This window comes from Ascaphus truei, chromosome 8 (genome assembly GCF_040206685.1).
Source record: "Ascaphus truei isolate aAscTru1 chromosome 8, aAscTru1.hap1, whole genome shotgun sequence".
NCBI classification, from domain to species: Eukaryota; Metazoa; Chordata; class Amphibia; order Anura; family Ascaphidae; genus Ascaphus; species Ascaphus truei.
Genome location: NC_134490.1, coordinates 77,516,277 through 77,539,357, shown reverse-complemented (window position 1 = coordinate 77,539,357; position 23,081 = coordinate 77,516,277). Strand labels below are relative to the sequence as shown.

The 23,081-nt window shown below is 42.2% G+C and overlaps 1 protein-coding gene across 2 annotated transcripts in view; it reads right to left on the bottom strand.

The window, feature by feature from the left end:
- Nucleotides 1-19,312: 19,312 nt before the first annotated feature.
- Nucleotides 19,313-23,081, bottom strand: part of KIF11 (kinesin family member 11) — a 36,526-nt gene continuing 32,757 nt past the window's right edge. For both annotated transcript variants that reach the window (XM_075612769.1, XM_075612770.1), the window contains exons 22-23: nt 22,578-22,685; nt 19,313-19,787 (exon numbers count right to left, since the gene is read on the bottom strand). In XM_075612769.1, the coding sequence (XP_075468884.1) occupies nt 19,659-19,787; nt 22,578-22,685 (237 nt within the window). In that variant the 3' untranslated portion in view covers nt 19,313-19,658. The remainder of the gene's footprint in view (nt 19,788-22,577; nt 22,686-23,081) is intronic.

Here is a 23,081-nt window from a genome sequence, read left to right as displayed (position 1 = left end):
AGCTGGGAATAAGAAGCTAGTGAGGATAAGCAGGGCTGAGAGGGCTATAGTAGTGAGATATAAGCAGTCTCATGGATTGGAGTATCCTTATGTTCCCGAGCCTCTAATGCAGGAGATAGAGGACAATAGGGGTACCTGGCTAAGGGAAGCAGTGGAGGACTACCTCAAGTCAAAGTCTAGTTACTCTGAACACAGAACAGTGTCTAGGATATGTTATTTGATGAGGGTTTGGAGTGTTGGGCGCAACATTTACATGCATAAGATGGAGTATAGACCAGAAAATGGGCCGCCTAGATCATACAGTATTACAATTATTGATCACAACGGGCGAGGTAAAGAAGCCTGACCCCAGACATTACTATTGAAGTTTGGATTCTCCTAGGTAGTAATCCTAGTAGTATCCTATCTGTAGTAATATGAGTGTTCTGAATACAGTAATGCGGTTATGGTGATTAGGTATTATGTTGAATTATGTATGGTGTGTGCCAATGTATTTTTGTATTGATGGTATTGTTGTTTCCTGTATGTTTTGCAGTTGCCGTTTGAAGGAAGGCCCCGCAAATTTAGGACCAAGTGGGGACCATTGGATCCACCAGAGGGAGATTGTAGCCCTGTGTAATTTTGGGGTTACATGCCTCTCTCCTTCTGTGCAATAATCCCTGTTAAAAGGGCAGGTTTGCCAGGAGTAATCATGAGGTTTGCCCTCATCCCCAGTGATGTGTATTGTGTAGTGAAGGAAGTGACATCATGCTCTGTGTCCACTTACAGTGACACAGGGGTGGTGCCTACTGGAGCTATATAGTATGCATCACTTCCTGAATTTAGTGTGTGTGAGTGTCTCATCCCACTTGAATGAGACTGTCTGACCCAACACAGTGCCAGGGCTCTGGCAAGGATTGTGGCCCTCCCTTATGGGAGAGGTGGGCAGACTATTCCTCTTACTCTATTAGAGAGTAAGGGAAGAGCAAGGACAGTATCTAGGGCCCTGACTAGGAGTGGTGTCCAGGGACTTCCTTGAGGTGGGCAACCTTTATGAAGAGCAGCTAGAGACCAGCCGCAATGATGGGCAGTCTGCCACTAAAGATGACAATAAAGAATGTCCAAGTTGAAAGAACCTTCTTGCCTGAGAGTGGAGTAATTCAGGGAGAAGCTGCACCCAGAGGTTCTCTTCCAGAGACTCCTCCCTGCTGTCGTGGGGACCTGGAAGAGATGGAGGCGCTGTACCAGAAGTGAGTAGTTCTCAGCATTACCTCACGAGCCAGTCCTGATGTATTTCCCCATATTACCGCGGAAGACTCAGGAGTTCTGTAAGCCAGCAGGTGCACCACACTATAGTACATGTAACATGGGGCAGTTTCCTCACGTAAAGGGCCAATATGAGATGGGGGGAGAGGAACACTGTTACAGTTGTTTCCAAAGTAAATACATGTTTGTTTGTTTGTTTTTTTCTAATACCAGAAGCTCACTGCTAGGCATCACTGGATGAATTATCATTTTGCTGCAGGAATATTAACTTTGTATTGATCAGAATACAATAAAAAGCTATTTTTTGTTCTGAAAAATCACAAAATGTGATAATTCCCAATAAGTATAGTTATCAATGTCATCCAAGGGGGAAAATAAAAAGCTGTGATAATACTGGAGAAAGTCCCAGGACCAGCAATATTACAGAAAATAACTGTCCCAAATATCTCAGTTTACTATACCATTTAATGTATTAATTCCTTCACTGCCAGAGGCCTGCAACTCCTTGAGCTGCAGTGCCCGGTAGGCCCCTCTGGTAGCAGAAGGGTTAATGCTATAATTACTAGAGCCCATACACTTAGATCCGCTTTAGTGGATTTTCAAGTATGAATGGAGCTGGAATCTTTCCAAACAAGGGGAAACACGGTTTTACAGGTTATTGCAGGGCTCATAGACTGGAGGCCCATGACGGACTTTATTGGAGCTCTTGAACTCTCTGCTCCTGCTAATTTCATAATAGTTGCTTAGGGGGCTAAGTACAGTCTTACACACTGAAACCCACTCGTACTTTCAGATAATCTAAATAAACATGGTTCCGGTTATATATGCATGCAAAATGTTGAAAAATAATCATTTTCAAGTCTTTAAACGAATCTAAGATGACATTACAATACGCTTGTGGTCCTTCTACTCCTACATGTCTTCTGATCTGGCCCCTTTGGGAAACTAGTTGAGCCCTGCTGTATTGAGTAGGGAGTGTATATCACTATGGACCAGAGTCACAGAGCTCCGTTAAGTGAGTTCACGCTACATCAACCTAACTTAAGGCATAACGCGTCTTCGAAGTTAAATAACGGTAGGTTAAGTCCTGTTTTTCATCCGGAAAGGGCATTGCATTAACTATAACAGACGTCAGGGATAATTATATGCACAAGACACGTTTCCTCTAACAATGTCTATCCGCAAAGGTCCTTCAGGGTTACCGCAGGGATTTAACATATCATTAGTTATCATAAGTAAAGGGCATAACGCCCATCCAGACCCTGAAATGCGTTGGAGATAGATGGATAGATAAATAGAGAGAGACTTATATACATTGCCAGAACTCTCTCTCGTGTTTCAGGGTCTGAATGGGAATAATGCCCCCTTTAGGTAAGATGTTCAGTGCCATGTTATTTGAAGATAACACAAGGTTGTGCTAAATTAACTGATGTTAAGCATGTGTTAATAAGATGTAAAATGAATACAATATAATTTGCTGTATTGAGATATATGTCCACCTTAGGGGAAATAACACCTGTTACTGATTTGGGTAACATGATGTGATGAGTCCTGAGTTAATGCGCCTCTGACCATATAAGTCTTATTCACACAATATTTTTTGGACTGTTGTTTAGAGCAGCAATTTACACTTTTTTATTTGGTGAGATAGTGGATAGGGGGAGTTTTACTCGCTTGAATCAGGGGGTTCCCCAAAAGTTGATCTGTGGTCCTTACCATAGCTGCACTATACAAGAACATATTATTATTATATTCCTATTGTTTTAAACTTGGATTGTGCTCTCTTTCTATCAAGGACAGTAAAACTGCTTTTCTAAGTAAAACAACATGCTTTTGTTTTGCAGTAAGTTCACGTGGTTGCTAAGACAACATGTTTAATCAATAGCTTTCCCCAACTCAAGGAACCTTCAAAAATAAAATGCACTTGTCCCAATCTAAAGCCAACACTTTGCATTCCCTGCGCCTGTTTTATGCTGGATGGGTTGGAATCAAAGCCCCGACTGCCTATTTCTTTCAGGATAGATGTATCACCCTTCCCTATAACGTTTATAGGTTGGCAATTGGTGCTGGAAGTAATATCTTATGTTCCACATAGAAATCTCAGTGTGTACATGCTGTTGAACTTGACTAATGGTGGCTTGATGATTAGGTACCTCTTGTCTTCCACCTGATTACATCACCTATTGGGGCAATCCACATCTCTTTGTCTGATCCAGACAAACATTCTCTCTTTTCTAATTATTACTATATATATTTTTATATTATGTGGCGCAAACCATATATGCCGTGCTTTACAATGGGAGCATACCGATGAATTAAAAATGCAGGGGTTACATATACAATTAAGTATAGGAGCATTAAACATGAGTGTAACACAAGGAAAAGAGAATACAATTGAATGGGGCAGAATCCTTTTTTTTAATTATTAGATAGTTACATAGTTACATAGTAGAAAAGGTTGAAAAAAGACGTACGTCCATCAAGTTCAACCTATGCTAATTTAAGACAACAGATACTTTATCCTATATCTATTCCTACTTATTGATCTAGAGGAAGGCAAACAAAAAAACCCAGATATCTAATGATATCTCATAAGGGGAAAATAAATTCCTTCCTGACTCCAAGAATTGGCAATCAGATTAATCCCTGGATCAACATCCTTCCCATGTTTACTTATTAGGTATATCCCTGTATACCATACCTTTCTAAAAAGATGTCCAAGTTTATTTTGAGCAAATCTATTGTATCTGCCATCACAGTCTCCATGGGTAATGAATTCTACATTTTAACTGCACTTACTGTAAAGAACCCTTTCCTTTGTTGCTGGTGAAATCTCCTTTACTCCAACCTTAAGGGATGGCCCCGAGTCCTTTGTACTGCTCGTGGGATGAATAGTTCTTTTGAAAGCTCCTTGTATTGTCCCCGAATATATTTGTATATAGTTATCATATCCCCTCTTAGACACCTCTTTTCTAATGTAAATAAATCTAATTTAGCAAGCCTCTCCTCATAAATTAGATTGTCCATCCTCTTTATTAGTTTGGTGGCTCTTCTCTGCACTCTATCTAGTTCCATAATGTATTTTCTAAGTAGTGGTGCCCAAAATTGTACTCCATATTCAAGGTTTGGTCTTACTAATGCTTTGTAAAGGGGCATAATTATGTTTGCTTCCCTTCCAACTATTGCCCGTTTAATGCAAGATAAGATCTTGTTTGCCTTTGCAGCTACTGCATGACTTTGGGCACTATTGCTAATCCTTCTGTCTACAAGCACTCCTAAATGCTTCTCCATCAAGGATTTCCCCAATTTATCCCATTTAATTTATGTCACCTGTTTATTCTTGCATCCCAAATACATAAATAAATATATTCATGTGTGGTGCTAAAGACTGTATACAGGATAATAAATGTAGTATGATGATGATTATTCATGTGGGATGCCTGGAGTATGTATCTTGATTAGGGTATGGTACTGGGTGTGGTATCCCGGTTGGTAAACCAGCATAAGCGGCACTCAATAAATCCAGGAACCAAAGTGCTAATTGTCACCCCAATTGAATACCCAAATACCTTTAAGGAACATAATAACCATGTAGCAAGCAAAAACTCACAGGTCTGCTGCAGCGTCCATGATAATCCATGTTCCAGGCAATCTTGGTGTGCCTCCATCCGTGTAGGTTAGATGCAATAGAAAAGAGAAATGGCAGAGCATAACCGGAAATATCGAAAAAAGTTAGGAGGAAAGTGCGTTATCCATAAATGGCAAGGCCCTGATAAAGTGCTCTGTGTAGCACGAAACATGTTGGTAGGGTAATGCCTTGCCATTTTTTCCATTCTTGACCATTAAATATTTTTATGGATAACGCATTTTCCTCTTAACTTTTTTGGATATTTCCGGTTGTTCTCTGCCATTTCTCTCTTCAATTGCATCCCAAATGCATAACCTTACATTTATCTGTATTAAACCTCATCTGCCATTTACCTGCCCACGTTTCCAGTCTCTCCAAGTCCTTCTGAAGAAAAATTACATCCTGCTCTGATTCTATTACCTTACACATTTTAGTATCATCAGCAAAGATGGAGACTTTGCTCTCGATGCCAACCTCAAGGTCATTAATAAACAAGTTAAAAAGCAGGGGCACCAGATCCGATCCCTGAGGTACTCCACTCACGACTTTAGCCAAATCTGAAAAAGTTCCATTTATGACAACCCTCTGTTGTCTGTCCTTCAACCAGTTTTCAATCCAGGTGCATATATTATTACTGAGTCCAATTTTCTTTATTTTGTACACCAACCTCTTGTGTGAAACCGTATCAAAAGCCTTTGCAAAATCTAAGTAGACCACATCAACTGCATTACCCAGGTCTAAATTCCCACTTACCTCCTCAAGGAAACTAATAAGGTTAGTTTGGCATGATCTATCTTCATAAATCCATGCTGACTATTACTAATAATTTTGTTTTCCATTAGGTATTCCTGAATATTATCCCGTATTAAACCTTCAAGTAGTTTCCCCACTATTGAAGTCAGACTTACAGGTCTGTAATTCCTCGGTTGTGATCTAGCTCCCTTTTTAAATATAGGCACCACATCTGCTTTACGCCTGTAACGCTCAGGCTGCCCGCAAACCAGATAAGACCCCGGTACTGAGGTGGAAGGGGATGATACCACACACCCACAGTAGCGGAGAGTAGCCCGGAGTGTGGTAAGGAGCTTAGCTGGACCGGGGGCAAGAAAAGAGAGTAGTGGTACTTGCCAAATCCTGGGTAGAATGGTCGTGTCCATAAGCCAAAGGTCTGGGAGTGGAGAGAGTTGCGTGGTCAAGTGTCCGTGTGCCTGGTCCGGGGATAGGGAAGACAGCGTAGTCAAAGTTCGTATAGCCAAGTCCGAGGGGTGGAAAGTGCAGCGTCGTAGAAAAGTCCGTATGCCAAGTCCGAGGGGTAGAGAAGTCCGCAACGTCGAAATCCAAAGCCAAGGTCAAGATCCAGAGGGGGTACGCAGACAATCCAAGGTCAGGAACATCAAGGGCTGAAACCACAAGAGAAGAGCCTAGCAGAAGCAGACAACACAAAGGGCACAGGAGCTATGCAGAGCACTGAGAGAATGGAGAGTCAGTGCTAAATAGTAGGCAGGCAACTATCAGAAGGAGGGTGGCGTGGGGGCGCGACCCGGGGGCTGGTCCTGATAGGAGGCAGGGACCTGGGAGGCTGTAGTGACCCAGGGACTGGGGAGCGCGCCATATGCAGGCACGATAGGTGGGGCGGAGCTATCTTCTGCGTGCTGGGGGTAAGTAGCGCGGACTGATGCGCGCGACCCGGAAGAGGAGGGGGAGCCATACTGGAGAAACCGGTAAGTGCGGGGGACCGCGGGGGTCCGGAGCGGCGGCGTCGGCATCTCAGGGAGCACCAGGTAAGGGGACACCGCGGGTGGTAGAACGTGACCCGCGGCTCCTTACAACGCCAATCTTGTGGTACTGAGCCTGTGGAAATGGAGCCCTTGAATATTAAATATAATGGTTTTGCTATTACTGAGCTTAACTCCTTGAGAACTCTTGGATGTATGCCATCGGGGCCAGGTGCCTTATTTACTTTAATTTTTTCAAGCCGCTTATGAACTTCTTCCTCAGTTAACCAATTTGTCATTAATATGGAGGTTGTGGCTTCCTCCTGCGGCACTACTATTTAAATTGATTCTTCCCTGGTAAACACAGAGGCAAATAATTTGTTTAATACCTCAATTTTTCCCTAATCTCCAATAATCTGCCTACCCATCTCACACTGAAAGTGTCCTATATTTTCTTTTCTCATTGTTTTGTTATTAAGGTACTTAAAGAACTTCTTAGGGTTGATCTTACTTTCTATTGCAATCCTTTTTTCATTATCCATTTTTGATCATTTGAGTGCCCTTTTGCAATTTTTGTTACATTCCTTATAATTCTGATACGATGTCTCTGTCCCTTTTGACTTAAAGAATCTAAACGCCTTCCTCTTCTTGTCCATTTCCTCCCCTACCTGTTTATTTAGCCACATTGGTTTTGACTTATTACCCAAGGGTATACACTGATGAGTGTGCTTTTCTAACAATGTTTTAAAGACTGCCCATTTATCTTCTACATTTTTCCCTGCAAAAACATCATCCCAGTGTATTACTTGTAGATTATACCTCAGTTTATTAAAATCTGCCTTTCTAAAGTTTAAGGTCTTTGTTGAACCCAAGTAATCCCTTTTTTGATAATTTATTTCAAATTAGACCATGCTATGATCACTGTTACCCAAATGTTCCAGGACTTGAATATTTGTTATTACTTCTACATTGTTTGATATTACCAAATCCAGTATTGCCCCTCTCCTGGTTGGTTCCTCAATAATTTGGGTCATATAATTGTCTTTAAGCACCCCCAAAAACCTGTTTCCTTTTGTTGTAATGCTAATCTCATTTCCCCAGTCTATGTCTGGATAGTTAAAATCCCCCATTATGCAAACATGACCCAGTTTTGATGCCTTCTCCATTTGCAAAAGTATTTTAGCTTCCTCAATCTCACAGATATTTGGTGGTTTATAGCATATCCCTACAAGCATTTTCTTTATACTTTTACCTCAACTGCTAATTTCTATCCACAAGGTCTCTACATTTTCCTAATTCCTTCATGAATATCGTCCCTTATAATAGGCTTTAGATCCGGTTTAACATATAAACATACTCCACCTCCCCTTCTATTTCTTCGATCCGTCCGAAAAAGGGAATAACCCTCTAAATTAACTGTCCAGTCATGAGTTTCATCCCACCATGTTTCAGTAATGCCTATGATATCATACTGCTCCCTTGCAGCTATTAATTCAAGCTCCCCCATTTTATCTGTCAGGCTTTAGCATTAGCAAGCATGCATTTAAGTTTTTTTTCAGCCTATACAATTATCTTATCTGCTCCTTCTTTTCTGCGCCCACTTGGTTTAGTCTTTAGAAGTTTTCTAGTATTATCTGTATTTACTATGGGTGTCTCACTGCTTGTCAAACTCGCACTTGCCCCCATTCTACCTCCATACCACCTTGTATCCTCCTCTATTCTATTTAGTTTATCTGTTTCATTCCCCTCCCCCCTCCATCCTAGTTTAAAATCTGAGATGATCCTCAGTAAAGCAGAATCATCCACAGCTGCAACAATGTAAGGCAGTGTGCAGGATACCAATAAGGAACGTGAAATAAGAGTGCAAACAAGCACTTGAACCAGCACAAAACATATAAAGTGGTAAGGGAAAGTACATATGTGTACCAGTGATGCAAAAAGTGATAGAAAAAAGGAATAATATAACCCATATGGGACCAAAGTTTAGCTCCTTCAAGGGTTTATGGCAATACCTTCCAGCAGGTACAAGAAAGATGTTGGAGCGCAAAAATGGCCCTGATATGAAAAAATATAAAAACATACAGTGCAACACAGTATATCGGTGAACTGTGAATCCAAAAAATAAAATCAAAATATTGATATATACCGTTTGGTACAAAAATGACCTACTGCACAAGTTTCAAGTTGCTTTACAAGCTAAATGACCTGAACACGCGAGGAGGACTATTTAATCTGGTAAGGCCTGATTGGCCAATCAGATCAACAGGTAACTCACTGGTCCTTAAAGGACGCAGTGAGAAAAAAATACCAGACTAACAAAAATATAACATAAACCGGTATCAAGTGCAACAGTAAATTAAAATAATGTGCACTAAAATATGGGAGTTAATGTAAAAAAATCCAAATGGGGGGATACCGAGCAGAGCCCCCCGCCTGGCGCCCACTGGGAGGCAAACTCTGAAACCGTCCCAGTGGACTCGGTGTGCGTGTACTCTGCCCGGATACAGGAGTGCACCAGCACCTGGAACATGGCCACGATGTTTGTTGGGACCTCCCTCTCCAAACACTGCTTCCTGGTCTTAGAAATGGCTAGCTTAGCCAATGCCAGGAGCAGGTTGATGAGGAGATCCCCAGGCTTATTGTCCCGGGACACTGGGCACCCAAAAATAAAAAGGTGAAGGGAAAAGTGCAGCCAGAACTGCAGGAGAAGGCCCCTCAAGGAGGATAAGAGGGGCTGCAGTCTGGCGCAGCTAAAATAAATATGGTACATGGACTCCCGCTCGCCACAGATGGGGCAGGTGGCGGGGGAGTCCGTGAAGTGGGCCAAGTACTCTCCCATGCTCAGTGCACCGTGGAGGACTCTCCAACTCAAATCCCCAGCGGGGCGGGGAACCAACTCCGAAAAGAGTTCCATCCACCTGGGCCTCTCGCCCTCGTTTGCAGGAAGTATCCACCTCCAGATGGTATCGGGGCGGGCAACGAGGGCGAGGTAGTACACTGTATGGAGCATGAGAGAGTACAGGCCTTTCCTCGGCATGCCGCGGAAAACATGAAGGGGACATGTCCCTCCCCCAAACTGCTGAGGTTGGGGAGAGAGAAACCTGAGGGGGTTGCCGTGGCTTTGGTCCCACGCAAAGATCCGGAGAGCTGGGGGTGATAGGTGGGCAGGGCTCTGCAGTCTGCAATTCCCCCTCGATGAAGGAGCATGCGTCGGAGTGGATGGCATCTGTAATCTCCTGGATCAGACGACGAGGGACGCGGCAGTAGGCAGACCCATAAGGTGCATGAGCACCTCTGCCCCTACCAGTCCCATCGCTCGTAGTCCAGGAGATCCCCTACTCTGGTCACCCGCGCCAGGAGGAGGAGCAGAAGGAGGAGGAGCAGGGAGAGCAGGAGGAGAAGCAGGAGGAGGTACCTGAGGTACCATGGAAGATATGCTAATGTCTAAACAAAGTATATTTAAATGAGTTACACATCTTAAAATATATCCTTAAAACCAATCAGTTTAAATATCCTTGTGATGAAGGGGGTACCAACATCTGGTTTAGTTCCATGCTGGAGCTGCTGCCATTAATGATAGTGTTGTGGGTTCTAATCCTGTTGGGTCTGACACTGGTACCCCCTTAATTACAAGGGTATATAAACTGATTGGTTATAAGGATATACTTTAGAATGTGTGACTCATTTAAATATACTTTGTATAGCCATTTGCATATCTCCCAGGTTACCAGCACAGCCATCTCTCCTTAATTTATTTGGAGTGAGGTGTGAAAGGACGTAAATACAACTGGAGATATCTATCAGGTTAGGAAGTTGTCATCCTTGTCCTCGTCACAAACAAATCAGTAATAACACGCACAATCTGGCCAAAGCGCAGCTTAGACGCACATTTTTGAGTGTGCAGGATACTACTAGAGAGAAATGGAATGTTATGTTTTCTTAGTCGTTGATTTAAATGGATCGTCCCACTTTGCTCATAAAAATAAATATTTTGTAACTAACTGTCTTAAAAAAAATCTACAATTTTTTTTAAGATTGTCACTTTTTCTTTTCAGCCACTATTGTCTCCACTGTAGAACTATGTAACCCTGCCCCTCAAGATATCTCTATCATTGTTATTCTTCCCCCCACTCCCCTCAATCTGAGGCGCACCAAACAGGAAACCTTAGAAGAAGAAGAGGGGAACACATTTTGCTTGTGACTGTGAAGGGCAAGTTATCCTGAGCCACAGTTGTTTTCCAACTAATATTACAACGGCAATTACTGTAAAATGATTGTAGTTGTCTGCTTTAAAATGTACATCAGTCACCAATATTATACATTTAAACCTGTCACTGTCATTAATTTATTCTCGGGTTGGAACGAGATTTTCATCCTTGTCTTTTAAAATGAAAACAATTTAATAATGTTAATAAAGGTTTGTATTTACCTGTGTAGAACAAATAAAAACCCCACTCGTGGGCACATTCCCACGTCTCAGACAGGTCTGCAGCCCTGCCTTTCCCCCGTTATCTCTTAGCATACAGTGCTTCCACTGCAGCCAAGGATTCTGGGTAATGACACGCAAATGAGTATTTACCTGCGCAAATAGTAACCTGTTGTTGTCAAAGAGGCCAGCAATTCATTAGCTTGCATTGGTTTGCTATCCCATATGCAAGCAGAGTCGTTAAACCAAATACCAGCCGGGCGCGGTCATGTGCTGGGTTCTGCTGAAGTGATCACATGAGCGCAAATACTGGAGCTCTGGTCTGTGGCCGCCGGACCTACGGCACTGAAATATCCATGAGGTTACATCCTAGCGACTGTCCATACTTCACCTGAACCATTATTGTAGAACAGTCTGGTTTATCATTTAGTCCGCAAACTGGGGGGGCGCAATATTTTCTGGGCGGGGGGAGGGGTGCGGAGGTTACAGAGGCCCTGCGCTCTACCCCAAAGCATTTAAATGAAATGCTGGGGGAGCGCGCGCGAGGCCTCTGTAACTCAGTCACCTGGTCTCCGGCGACTCCTGGCGACGCATCGCCATGGCAACGTGGCATCAAGCTACGCCATGGGGTCACATGATGTCGTTCACGTGATGTCGTGATGTCAGAACAACAGGTAAGGAGGGGGGTGCGAGCAGGGGGGAGCAGACTGAAAGGTTTCCGCACCTCTGTTCTAGTACATGGAAAGCAGGTTCATGCAGCAGCACATTTGGTTCTGAATTTACTAAGCTCCGATACCAGGTATCACAGCACGGCCCCACGTTACCTGCCACGGACTTGCATGGGGGATTGCGATTGGGAACCTGGTACTGGAGCTTAGTGAACCCCAATCCTAGAGGCAGAAACTATTTGTAAGCTTTTTTTTCTTTTAGCTGACAGGGGTGAAATGTTGTTCCCTGGTGGAAGTTTCTGTATTAGAAGGTGCACATCCATTTTCTAAGCCATCAGCCTGGCTTTCTTTAACACACTTGGGTCGATGTACTTAGGCAATTTTGGAGAAAAATTGGTACAAATTGAGACATTTTTGCGTTACGTTCTTTATGTTGTAAGGACATTGCGCAAGATTTTGTGCCGTGTGCCTCCAGCATTTGGGGAGGAATTAGGGAGGGGTTACATGACGCACAGATTATGAGACGCATCAAATTGTGTGCCTCTGTGCTTCACTCATTTCTTATTCAAACTCCTTTACAATAATAGGTTGTAAAATAGGAACCCTATCCCCAGAAATCCTCTAGGGAAGCTCACAACAGCGTAGTCAGGGGAGTTTCAACAAGCTTCCCTTAGGTTGCGACTATACACAAAAACGCCCGGGAGTTCCAGAAGACGGGAGTTCCAGAAGGACGGTACAGCAGTTTTACCATACGGGACCAGTGCTCTACTGTCTCACGATACCTCTATGTGTACATAGATTATGTACTAATTGTAAGTACATTTCTAACTTTGTTTCTGTGTGATAAATACCGTTATTGCGATCTATACCATTGGTCCGTTTCTATCTTCCATGCACATCAAACTTCATCCAGACCTGAGTTTATGTCATCTGCATGATTTCCTTATGAAGTTCCCCCTGATCTCGAGTCTACCGCTCTGTTGAAGATCCATTTTCACCCACACGTACAGTGTCAGACATTTGCCTTTTTATATTCTGCTTGCTGTAAGTAGGAATTTCTACAGAGCCAAGATATTCAGTACATTCCACGATGTGTTAATATACTGCACCATTATTGTTTTATCTTTTATTTCTGGTGTGTTCCCGAAATCATCGCTCCCTTCCCACCCCGGACCAAGACTGCTTTCCTCATAGTTATACATATGTTAGTATAATATTAAAATATTATACTTCCTCAATACCAATCAAATCAATCCCTTCCTGGTTTCACAGTCATTGGCCAGAGAGCATGTCCATCATCACACCTTAGGTCAAGGGTTCTCAACTCCAGCCCTCAAGCAGGTCAGGTTTTCAGGATATCCCAGCTTCAGCACAGGTGGCTCAATCAGTCCCAGCTTCTGCACAGGTGGCTCAATCAGTCTCAGCTTCAGCACAGGTGGCTCAATCGGTAGCTCAGACAAAGAATGAGACACTGATTGAACCTCTGTGCTGATGCAGGGACTGATTGAGCCACCTGTGCTGAAGCAGGGATATCCTTAAAACCAGATCTGCTGGGGGGTCTTGACGACTGGAGTTGAGAACCCCTGCATTAGTTATCCCTGAAAGGGGGGGTTACACCTATATAGAGTACTAATATTTGTACTATCTTTAGACTGACTTATGTTATATGCTTATGTATATTAAAATTGTATATATATATATTTTATCTAGCTTATAATATACGTACATTCTCTTTTAGACTCTAGTGGAGTCTGTTTAATTTATCGTGTGCTGAAGACCCTTAGTTTTGTTGATCAAATTTAGTTATAACTCTAATTAGGAAGATTACAACTTAGAATAGCGTAATAGACAGCTCAGAATCTCTGTATAGCAGCAACAACGGAAAGGGCAAAAATGAGAGATGGACAGGACAGTCCAAATCCGTCCCCCTTTATTTTCCCGGATATTTTAGGCCAAATCCGTTCCCCCCACCAAAAACCTCCCACGAATTTGTCGGATTGTTAATAATCCGGACTGATTCCAAAATCCTTTCTTTTCCCCAAATAGATTTGAAACAGGGGGTTTCTGGAGCTGAACCCCATTAGTTTCAGCTCTGGGGACCCCCTGCTTCCCGAGACACACACCTCTGGTGTAGGTGCTGCCGGTATCTCTCTGCCGTTTAACTGTCCCAGTTACGGCTTCCTGTTGGCCCACCTGACCGGGACATTTAAACTGAATAGAGATACCGGGCCCACCTATGGAGGTAAGTATCCCAAGAAGTAGGGGGTTCCCGTAGCTGATATGAATGGGGTTCAGCTCAGACCCCCTGCTTCAAACCTATGGGGGGGGGGAAACAGGAACATTTTAAGCCGCCATTACGGATATCCTTATTTGGGACTAATTCGTGGCCAAAGGAACTGGGCGATCTGGGATGGGTACAAATCCGCGAAAAAGCTCGCGCCAATATCTAGCAATAATCTTTTTTTTTTCCAACTTCAAATTTTTATTGAATTTTTTCATATCAAATAAAACATTGCAAATTTAGAACTTTCAAACGTGGAATAAAAAATATTCTTATCAAAATTGTAACATGTTATCTGTTTGTAAACAAGCAACAACAAAAAAAAGGGGGGAGGGGGATAACAGGTGTGAGATCTCTGCTTCTGTTATTTTACTATTACTCTTATGGGAACTTTCTTCAATTCTTGTGTAGATGACTAACGTTCTTATTATTTCTTATATTTCTGGTTAGTCTTATTAAAAGGTGACCTATAGCTCATTCTTACTCATATTCTCACCCATACTTCCAAAGAGAACGCATTTATCTCCATCATTGCCAGATTGTGGTTCTCTCTAGTCCTGGGATGTCTGTCTGGGCCAACCACGGCGTCCAGACTTTTATAAATTTGGCGCCAGTGTCATTAACCAAACTCGTTAATTTTTCCATCTGGCAAATATACCACATTCTATTCCTAATCTGGGGGATGTAGCAATAATCCTAAAGCTCAAGTATGTGATCAGATATACTCATGCAACACTGGTATTATTATGGTTGTGAGATTTTATGTTTGATTTTGTTGTTGATGTATTTTTCATGAAGGCTGTGTTCGTGTAATTATATATATATATATATATATATATATATATATATATATATATATATATATATATATATATATATATGTAGAATTGCAAGTAGAAAAAATTGGGTGTTTGTCCCATAAAGCAATAATAAACCATACAATACCGTTTGAAGCCCGAGATCAGGAGACAGCACTCTGGTAAGTTTGATCACAAGTTTTTGTATTGAAAAAGACACATAAACCGACGTTTCGGTCCCCCAGTGGGACCTTTCTCAAGGTGGTGGAGAAAAGGTCCCACTGGGGGACCGAAATGTCGGTTTATGTGTCTGTAACAGGGGACTTATCCCTGTTCAGTAATGTTCCTTTAATCTAGCAGTGTGGTAGTTAATTACTAAACATCACCTGCCTGATTAGATTGTTTACAAAAAGCCTGCCTTTGAGACAGGAAGTGACTCTCTTTAGCTCTGACTGAGAGCTGACCTTTGGAGACACCACAATGTCTTGAGTTCTGCCAGCCACACAGCAGAGCTGATTGCAAGACACCCAATAAGACTTCTAAACCTGGATGCTGATATTTTTCTGTGCACGCACGGGTGCGGTTCCTGGTGAGCAGAGAAGCTTACTCTACAGCTGATAAACAGATAAGACTTTCATTATTAAGAGACTGCTTATATCTGCTTATTTTCATGCTATGTGTTTGGGAGGGGAGAAATGCTTAACTAATGGAGATGTGAACTAATTGCAAGGATTTCACTAGAAATACTCCCAAGTGAATGGAAGCTTTGTTCCCCCCTGTGTTTGGATAATTTCCTGATGAAAAGGAAAAGGCACAATAAAGCCTATTATAATGACTCCAATTGTGTACCTCTGTGAACGTCCGTCTAGTGTCTTTTTCAATACAAAAACTTGTGATCAAACTTACCAGAGTGCTGTCTCCTGATCTCGTGCTTCAAGCGGCCTATATATATAAATATATATATATATTATAATATATACTCCCTAATAATAACAGTGTACGATCGAAAAGAGACTACAGTCGTAATTTGTCATCTGTAATGTAAAAGTTCTATGCATATGAATAAATGTATGACAAATAAGTGTTTATAACAATGAAAAAATAAACAATTTACCAAAAACAGAAAAGAAGTTGTTTTTGTAATTTTTTCTGCATTTCCCTATTTCTTATGTGACATTCGATCTGAGTTTTATGAGCTTATTTTGGCCCCTGTGACTTAAATGTACTAAATATAAATGTTGTATTTGTTGTACTTTATTTGTTTCCATGAATGCAGATTTGTGGTCACAGATTAATGCGTGATAGAAATAAACACTTTTACCAAACCGCCAATAATGATGTGCCTGCGGGTTTACATTTTTGATATTTCTTAACTTGGCGTTTGAAATGTGGGCCCCTGTACCCTACACTGAATGGGTTAAAGTTTGTGTTAAAGTAATTAAACCCCTTTTTATTATGAGCATTCACTTCTAGATGGCTCACTGTCCGTATAAAGTCCTTCTAATGAAGACGAAATGCAGTGTGTAAGGTGGTCTTATGATTTTAAATGGGGGGAAATCCTTGGTTACGTTCACACATTTTGGACATTTGTGGCTGATGAAAACGTGTAAAAAGGTATGAAAAGTTACCACACTATTTCCTAGCAGGGAATTTTCATGAAAATGATTTTTATGGGCAAAGTTTAAAAAAAAATGGATTCCAAACCCCCCCAAAAAAAGGTAGTAATTTTTTTGGGCTCTGCAAAATGGCAAATAGCATTAATTCAAAAATGTTTGCAATCTTGAGCATAACAAAAAAAAATGAAGCTCTCTCATCACGCTGCATGTTCCATTTGATATACTGTAAGTGTGAGGAGGGACATTGTTAAAGAGTTTCTCTACGGGAAGTATAAGAACTCATTTTTGTGATCAAAATTACCTCCAACTGTTACCTCTGCATTGTATTGGGATCCCATGTATTTGCCATTGTGTATGTAACATTTACAACCTAATATGCACTCTGCAAAGGCCAGCATTCATCTAGAACAGCGGTGCGCAAACTGGGGGGGCGGGAGATTTTGCTGGGGGCCCCGCGCTCTTCCCCACGGCATTTAAATTAAATGCCGGGAGAGGCTCGAAGCCTCTATAACTCACTTACCTGCTGCCAGCCGGGTCTTCGGCAACGCGTCGCCATGGCAACGCGGCATCAAAAGACGCCGCTGGGTGATGGCGTGACATCACATGACCCCCACACGATGGACAGGAGGAAAGGAAGTGGGGGGGGGGGGGCAAAAGCACCGGGGGGAGTAGGCTGCGGGGGGGGAGCCGCACAAATAGTTTGCACCCCCCTGATCTAGAACATTAAACGAGAATGGTCTCTGGGTAGAATACCAGTAGAAATTTATAGTGGCTGCAGTGACACCTTGTGGCAACATTCAGGTTATTCTGTATTGAGGAATTATACAGTTAGTTGCAATACCTAATACTTTACCTGTCTACAACAGTGCAGACTAATTATTTGGTGGAATTTATTAAAAGTTACCGACTCCAAAGTATCAAAGAAGAGCACCATGACCCTTAATTAATAGACGATGAAGCTGTATTTCCAATGCTAGAAAAGATTTTAGATAATTTTATTAGGATGGACCTGAAATCTCCTCCAGCACGGGAAAATTACACCCCTGCATATTATACAGGGGCTTTGTCTGACCTGCCAGTGAGTACTTGTGCTGCTGCTTCTGGGTTCCCCTGTAGTACTAGCACACGTACCCCAAAGTATAGCGGGCTAGTATTTGGTAGTGAAAGGTTTTTTTTAAACTTATACTTTATTTGAGTTTTTGTAAACGGGGATTGGGGTACAAAAAATAAGAGGGGGACGGGGGAGGGGAGAAACAAAACATGACATTCCAGCCATCAATCAAAGGTCTCCAGTGGTTCACTGTTGCATAATTTTTGGCCAAAGGGATGAACTAAACAAATTGCTAAACAGTTATATAGATTGTCTAAGCCAGGGGTGAGCAAACTTTTTACGTCGAGCTCCCCTATTCACCCTTGATATTAGTGGGGCCCCCTCTGCCTGAAGTAATCTAAATCACATGAAAAAAAATAACTTTATTAATAGTTATACGATACAAACGTGAATACAAATACGTAACAATACTTGCATATTTCAACATTTTTAAAAGAGCAAAACATGACAAATTGTATTTGAGTTATTTTTAAATAAATCAGTGTAGTAGTATAATAATATAATACTGACTGCAATTATTTTGTTATTATTTCAACTCCTAATGCAGTGGTTTTCAACCTTTTTTTGGTTAAGGAATCCCAGAATGAGATTGTCAAATTCTTGGGAACCCCAATCCTCGCCCCCACATCCCATCTCTCACCCCCACGCCCCATCTCTCGTGTCTGTCCCCACTCACACGCTCCGCCTCTATCTTCTATACACACACGCACAACACACACTCTCTCTCTCTTTTTAAGGGAGCTGCTGGCGTGCACCAAATATCCCTGCAGTGAGAACGCGCGCTCTTATCTGATCCTTCCTCTCCCTTCTGTCAGACAGAAGTTCAACGTGACTTCTGGCTCTGACAGGAGTATGGAGAGGAAGGATAGCAGTGACCGGGTGGCTGCTGCTGCTGAGCCACCGGGCCTTGAACAGCTGGGAGAGTAGTCCCAGCTCTCCCCCCTGGTGACCGCGGAACCCCTGAGTGCTCGTGGATCCCCAGTTGAAAATCACTATTCTAATGCATCCTCTTTCTGCCCCCCCCCTCCTCACCCACTTCAGACCCGTCTTCACCCCGTTTTCCCCCCTCCTTCCTCATCCCCTTTCTCCCCCACCCTCCTCATTCCCTTTCTCCCCCACCCTCCTCATTCCCTTTATCCCCCACCCTCCTCATCCCCTTTCTCCCCCACCCTCCTCATTCCCTTTCTCCCCCACCCTCCTCATCCTCTTTCTCCCCCACCCTCCTCATTCCCTTTCTCCCCCACCCTCCTCATTCCCTTTCTCCCCCACCCTCCTCATTCCCTTTCTCCCCCACCCTCCTCATTCCCTTTCTCCCCCACCCTCCTCATTCCCTTTCTCCCCCACCCTCCTCATTCCCTTTCTCCCCATCCTCTTTCTCCCCCTGTGTAGTAATTTTTTTAGGTTCATATTCCAAACCTTTTGTAGAAGCAACAGTGATCTCACCCCACCCTCAAACCCCTCACATCACACAAACCAGTTTGAAGCCAAACAAGCACAGCAGCTTCCTATGGGCCTGTATGATGTGGGAGGTTTAAACCACTATTTTGTTTCCACAGGAGAGGATGGTACCTGTGCTACCTTTATCGTCAAGTGTCTCTGGAACCAGGGGGCTCACCCACAGCTGCAAATAGCACGGTTCAGCCCCAGAGACCTTTTGCTTCAAGTCCAGGTTGGAGGTAAAATATTTATTTTTATTGAAAAAGGTTTCGACTTTTTTTTTTGACCTGCTGTTTGGGGACTTTAACCTTTCAAACACTGTCCTTAGCAGAACAGAATTTTCTTATCCACAGGCTCAGACCATTTCAACCAATTAGAGAACATACAATAGAGATAATATTTATTATGTATCAACAATGTAGATCAATAAATTCATTGCAAAATTACTTTTTTTCCCCCCAAGCTGCTCACATTAAAACTATGGAAATTCATGTAACCAAAAATTAAGTGTTTATATAAAAAAAAAAGGTTTTTATAGTTTAACATAAAGGTGACCGGTAAAAAGAAAACAATGATCCCACGTGCTTAAAATAACCAACATTTCAAAGTATCAACATACAAAAAAAAAAAAAAAAAAACTTAACACAAAAAAAAAAAAGTTGAGCGAGGAAGACAAAAAAACAAACAAAATAACATGAAAAAGAGTATTCTACAGAAGCACCAGCTGCAAATGTTCAGTTCTGTGATCTCAACGGGAGTTTAGATTTGGGTAATGACTGATCTGATTCGTCCATGATTTTAGAGCGATCCAAAACAGTCGAATTTCCTTTGTTTTCTTTTTCTTTTTTGTGTCCTCTCTTTTGCTAAAATCGGGGGGGGTTGGGAAATAAAAAAAATTGTCAAAGTTAATGTGAGATCATTGGTTTCCATTAACACCAACAGAAACATCCTACGACTATTACACATTATTACAAGTCTTATATGCTACATTCCTTTTAAAATAAGTTACAGCAGCAGAACAAGCTGTGCCGGTTTTACATGTCCAGCGGGCCAATAGGAAGCAGTGATGTCATCCGTTGTGTCTTCCTATTGGCCAGCATGATCGGGACATTGCACTGTGATACCGGCACCGCTACAGGTAGTAAGTATCTCTGGAAGCAGGGGGTCCCGCAGTTGAAATTAACAGTTCAGCTCTGGAGACCCCCCCCCCCCCCCGCTTCAATCCTGTACTTAAAGAATTAATTAAAACAAAAACTCAATGCAGCCTGTTATCCAGCTTTAAGAAAAGCATAGATCAGCAAAGCCCCTATAGATTCAGTTATGATAAAATAATAATCCTTCAACTCCATCCCTGCAACACATTGGTCACTGGGACGAAGGGGTTAAGTCAGTATTTCACGTTGGAAATGATGGTTTTACAACCTTTTTTTGCTCTATTTCCATGCACTGGATATCAGGTAATACAGGTAAGAGACATATGGACAAAACCAAGAGCTGCTCTCCTGTTTCATCATTTTTACTAAACGCAAAGCTCAAGTTTACTTTTTCGCATATATTGAGAAACAGGAGGATACAGTCCCAAACCAGCACCTTCTTCAGGCTTCCCACACCCCGTCACGTTAAAATCGACTATGTAACAAAGGACAAAGCTGCGATGCACACCCGAGTGATGGAGGAGGGTTACTTGGACACAAAAATAGCTTTATTGGATCGCAGGCAAAAAGAACACGCTTCGCGCTTACGACGCTTTCCTCAAGGTCCCTTCTGAGCTGCCTCTGTCAGGACTTTAAATACCCTGCTTTCCCGGCAAAGCAGACCGGTCTCCATGTCATCACTCATCAGCTGGTGAGTCATCACTCGGGGTATACAGCAGCATAAAAAAAAACCGTAAACAACTTTATTAACAAGTTACATATAAACAGACAGGAGTTGGCAAATCCTTCTTTATTAGGCCTCGTCCACGGTGACGCTGAGCGGGCACTTGCGCTGGCCACGATGAAACACATTGTTGCAATGTGTGTGGCCAGCGTGAGCGAGCGCCTGCGCGGCGCTTAGCTGCTTGCCGAAGCAAGCACATTTGAATTTGCCGCGTCACATGAGCGGTTCTCCCAATGAGGGCGAACCAGCTCAGTGATGCGTACCTAGCTGGCCACAAAATCGTCTGGCCGAGCAGAGCGCGTGATGTCACCGCGCACGAGCGCCGGCTCCCTGCCTGGCCGCAGCCTTACTCACACATTGAAACAAAGTAGCTGGGAGATGGCAACACACTGTCCCATGACAGATAAAAGCATTAAAAAAACAAAAAAAGGCATAGCTTCTTGAAAAAACTGTGTAGAACTGAAAACAGCCTAAAAAATATATAAAGTAAACTAAAAGAACCATCAAATATTAATTAACTATCATGAATAAACATATGGATGAACAAAAATAAGATGCATTAGATCAATCTGTAACTCAATATAATACCAATACGGTGAAAATAATAGTTAATGCAAATACATAAATCAAAAATTCTTCACAATTTACAATGTCACAAGCATATTAAAAGGTACAGTATATATAGTGCTACACTTATTATATGCTTGTGACAGACTTTGGCACTATTGTGATATAATCTACACTTATCCATGAAAAATGTTGTAAAACAAGTAGCTGATCATAAATCTAAATTCATAGACAAGATATATAGACCTTGGACCGTAGAGAATGTAGGACTCTCAATTAACCGATTAAAAATAATTCAATTTAACAACCCAGAATAAATAAGGGGGGAAAAGAAGAAGGAAGGGGGGGGGAGGGAGAAGGGGGGGGGGGGGAGGGGGAAGGGGGGGGGGAGGGGGAAGGAGGAGGTGTTGTGGGAAAGGAAGAGACAAAAAAAAAAAGCTAAATAAATCACAATTTGAAAAATATATAATAGTCAAAGCAAAAACAAAGAAACCAAAAATAATATTATAAAAAACATATACTAATAAATAGAACTGAAAATCATAAAAAGTGCTAATGTCCCCGTCAGAATGGAGTCCCTTCTGAGCATCCTAGTTCACAAAGTAAAAATCCAATACATTTCTCTACGGTCCCGTTTGCTAACCCTATTACCTACTCTGCTTAATGGTGGAAACACACACACACACACACACACACACACACACACTTCTGGACTATCTTGGGGACATTGTGACATGTTTAGAAACTGGATGATTTATTAAATCACCCTTTTTGATAAGCCAAACATGTTCTTGAATCCTGTTTTTTGGATACCCCCAAACCCATGCTCCACATGAATATTTATGGGCCTGATCCCATCCTAAACTTCATAAAGAATGTGTAAAAGTAAGGAGACCCCAACAGTCTCTTGTTGCTAAAAATATTTTTGAGCCCCAGTTCACTGAACTTTTTCTAAATGGACTATGCAACAGTGACATAGTGATACTTTATCCATATCTATCCCTTTGGGGACTGTCAGGCACATGGAGGCATCAGTAGAATTACCGGTGTAATGTTACAGGTTGATGAATATACCTCATTGTATAGCATGGACATTCTGCATTCCCCAACTCGGATAACTCAGAGTAGTAATATTTCACCCAACTAGATAAATGGCCATACATCTTTCCACCGGTGCCAACTCCAGCAGCCCAAAAAAATTATAATACCTGGAAAAAGGGAACGCCTCCATTTTGTAGACAGGTAACATTGAGATCTACGGACGATGTCTCACAGAAGACATTGTCATCGACAGCTGGCTCTTCTTCCAGAGAATCCTAAGGCAATAAGACATTTAAAAAGAAATAAAGTACACCCGTATTGGAATACACATACAGCACATACCTCAGTTACCTCTGAGACTGGAGGGGGTTCACTAGACAGAATTGTTCAAATAAAAATCGCTGCCCATGTAGTAGACAATATTCCCCTTCGGTGCAAGTAACGTACGCATCTCTTGCAATATAAAGAATGATTACACTGCTAACAAGCTCATTGCTCCTGGAAACAAATTAGAATGGGAACACCATCATTCCGTCTTCAGATAGCCACAACCCTAGTACCCTCCCAAGCCAAGTGCCCTAAAAACTCCAAAAGAAACAAATGCAGGGGGGGGGAAACTAACAGAGACACTGCGTTGAAACTAGTCATCTTTTTTGAAGAGAGAATGTTTC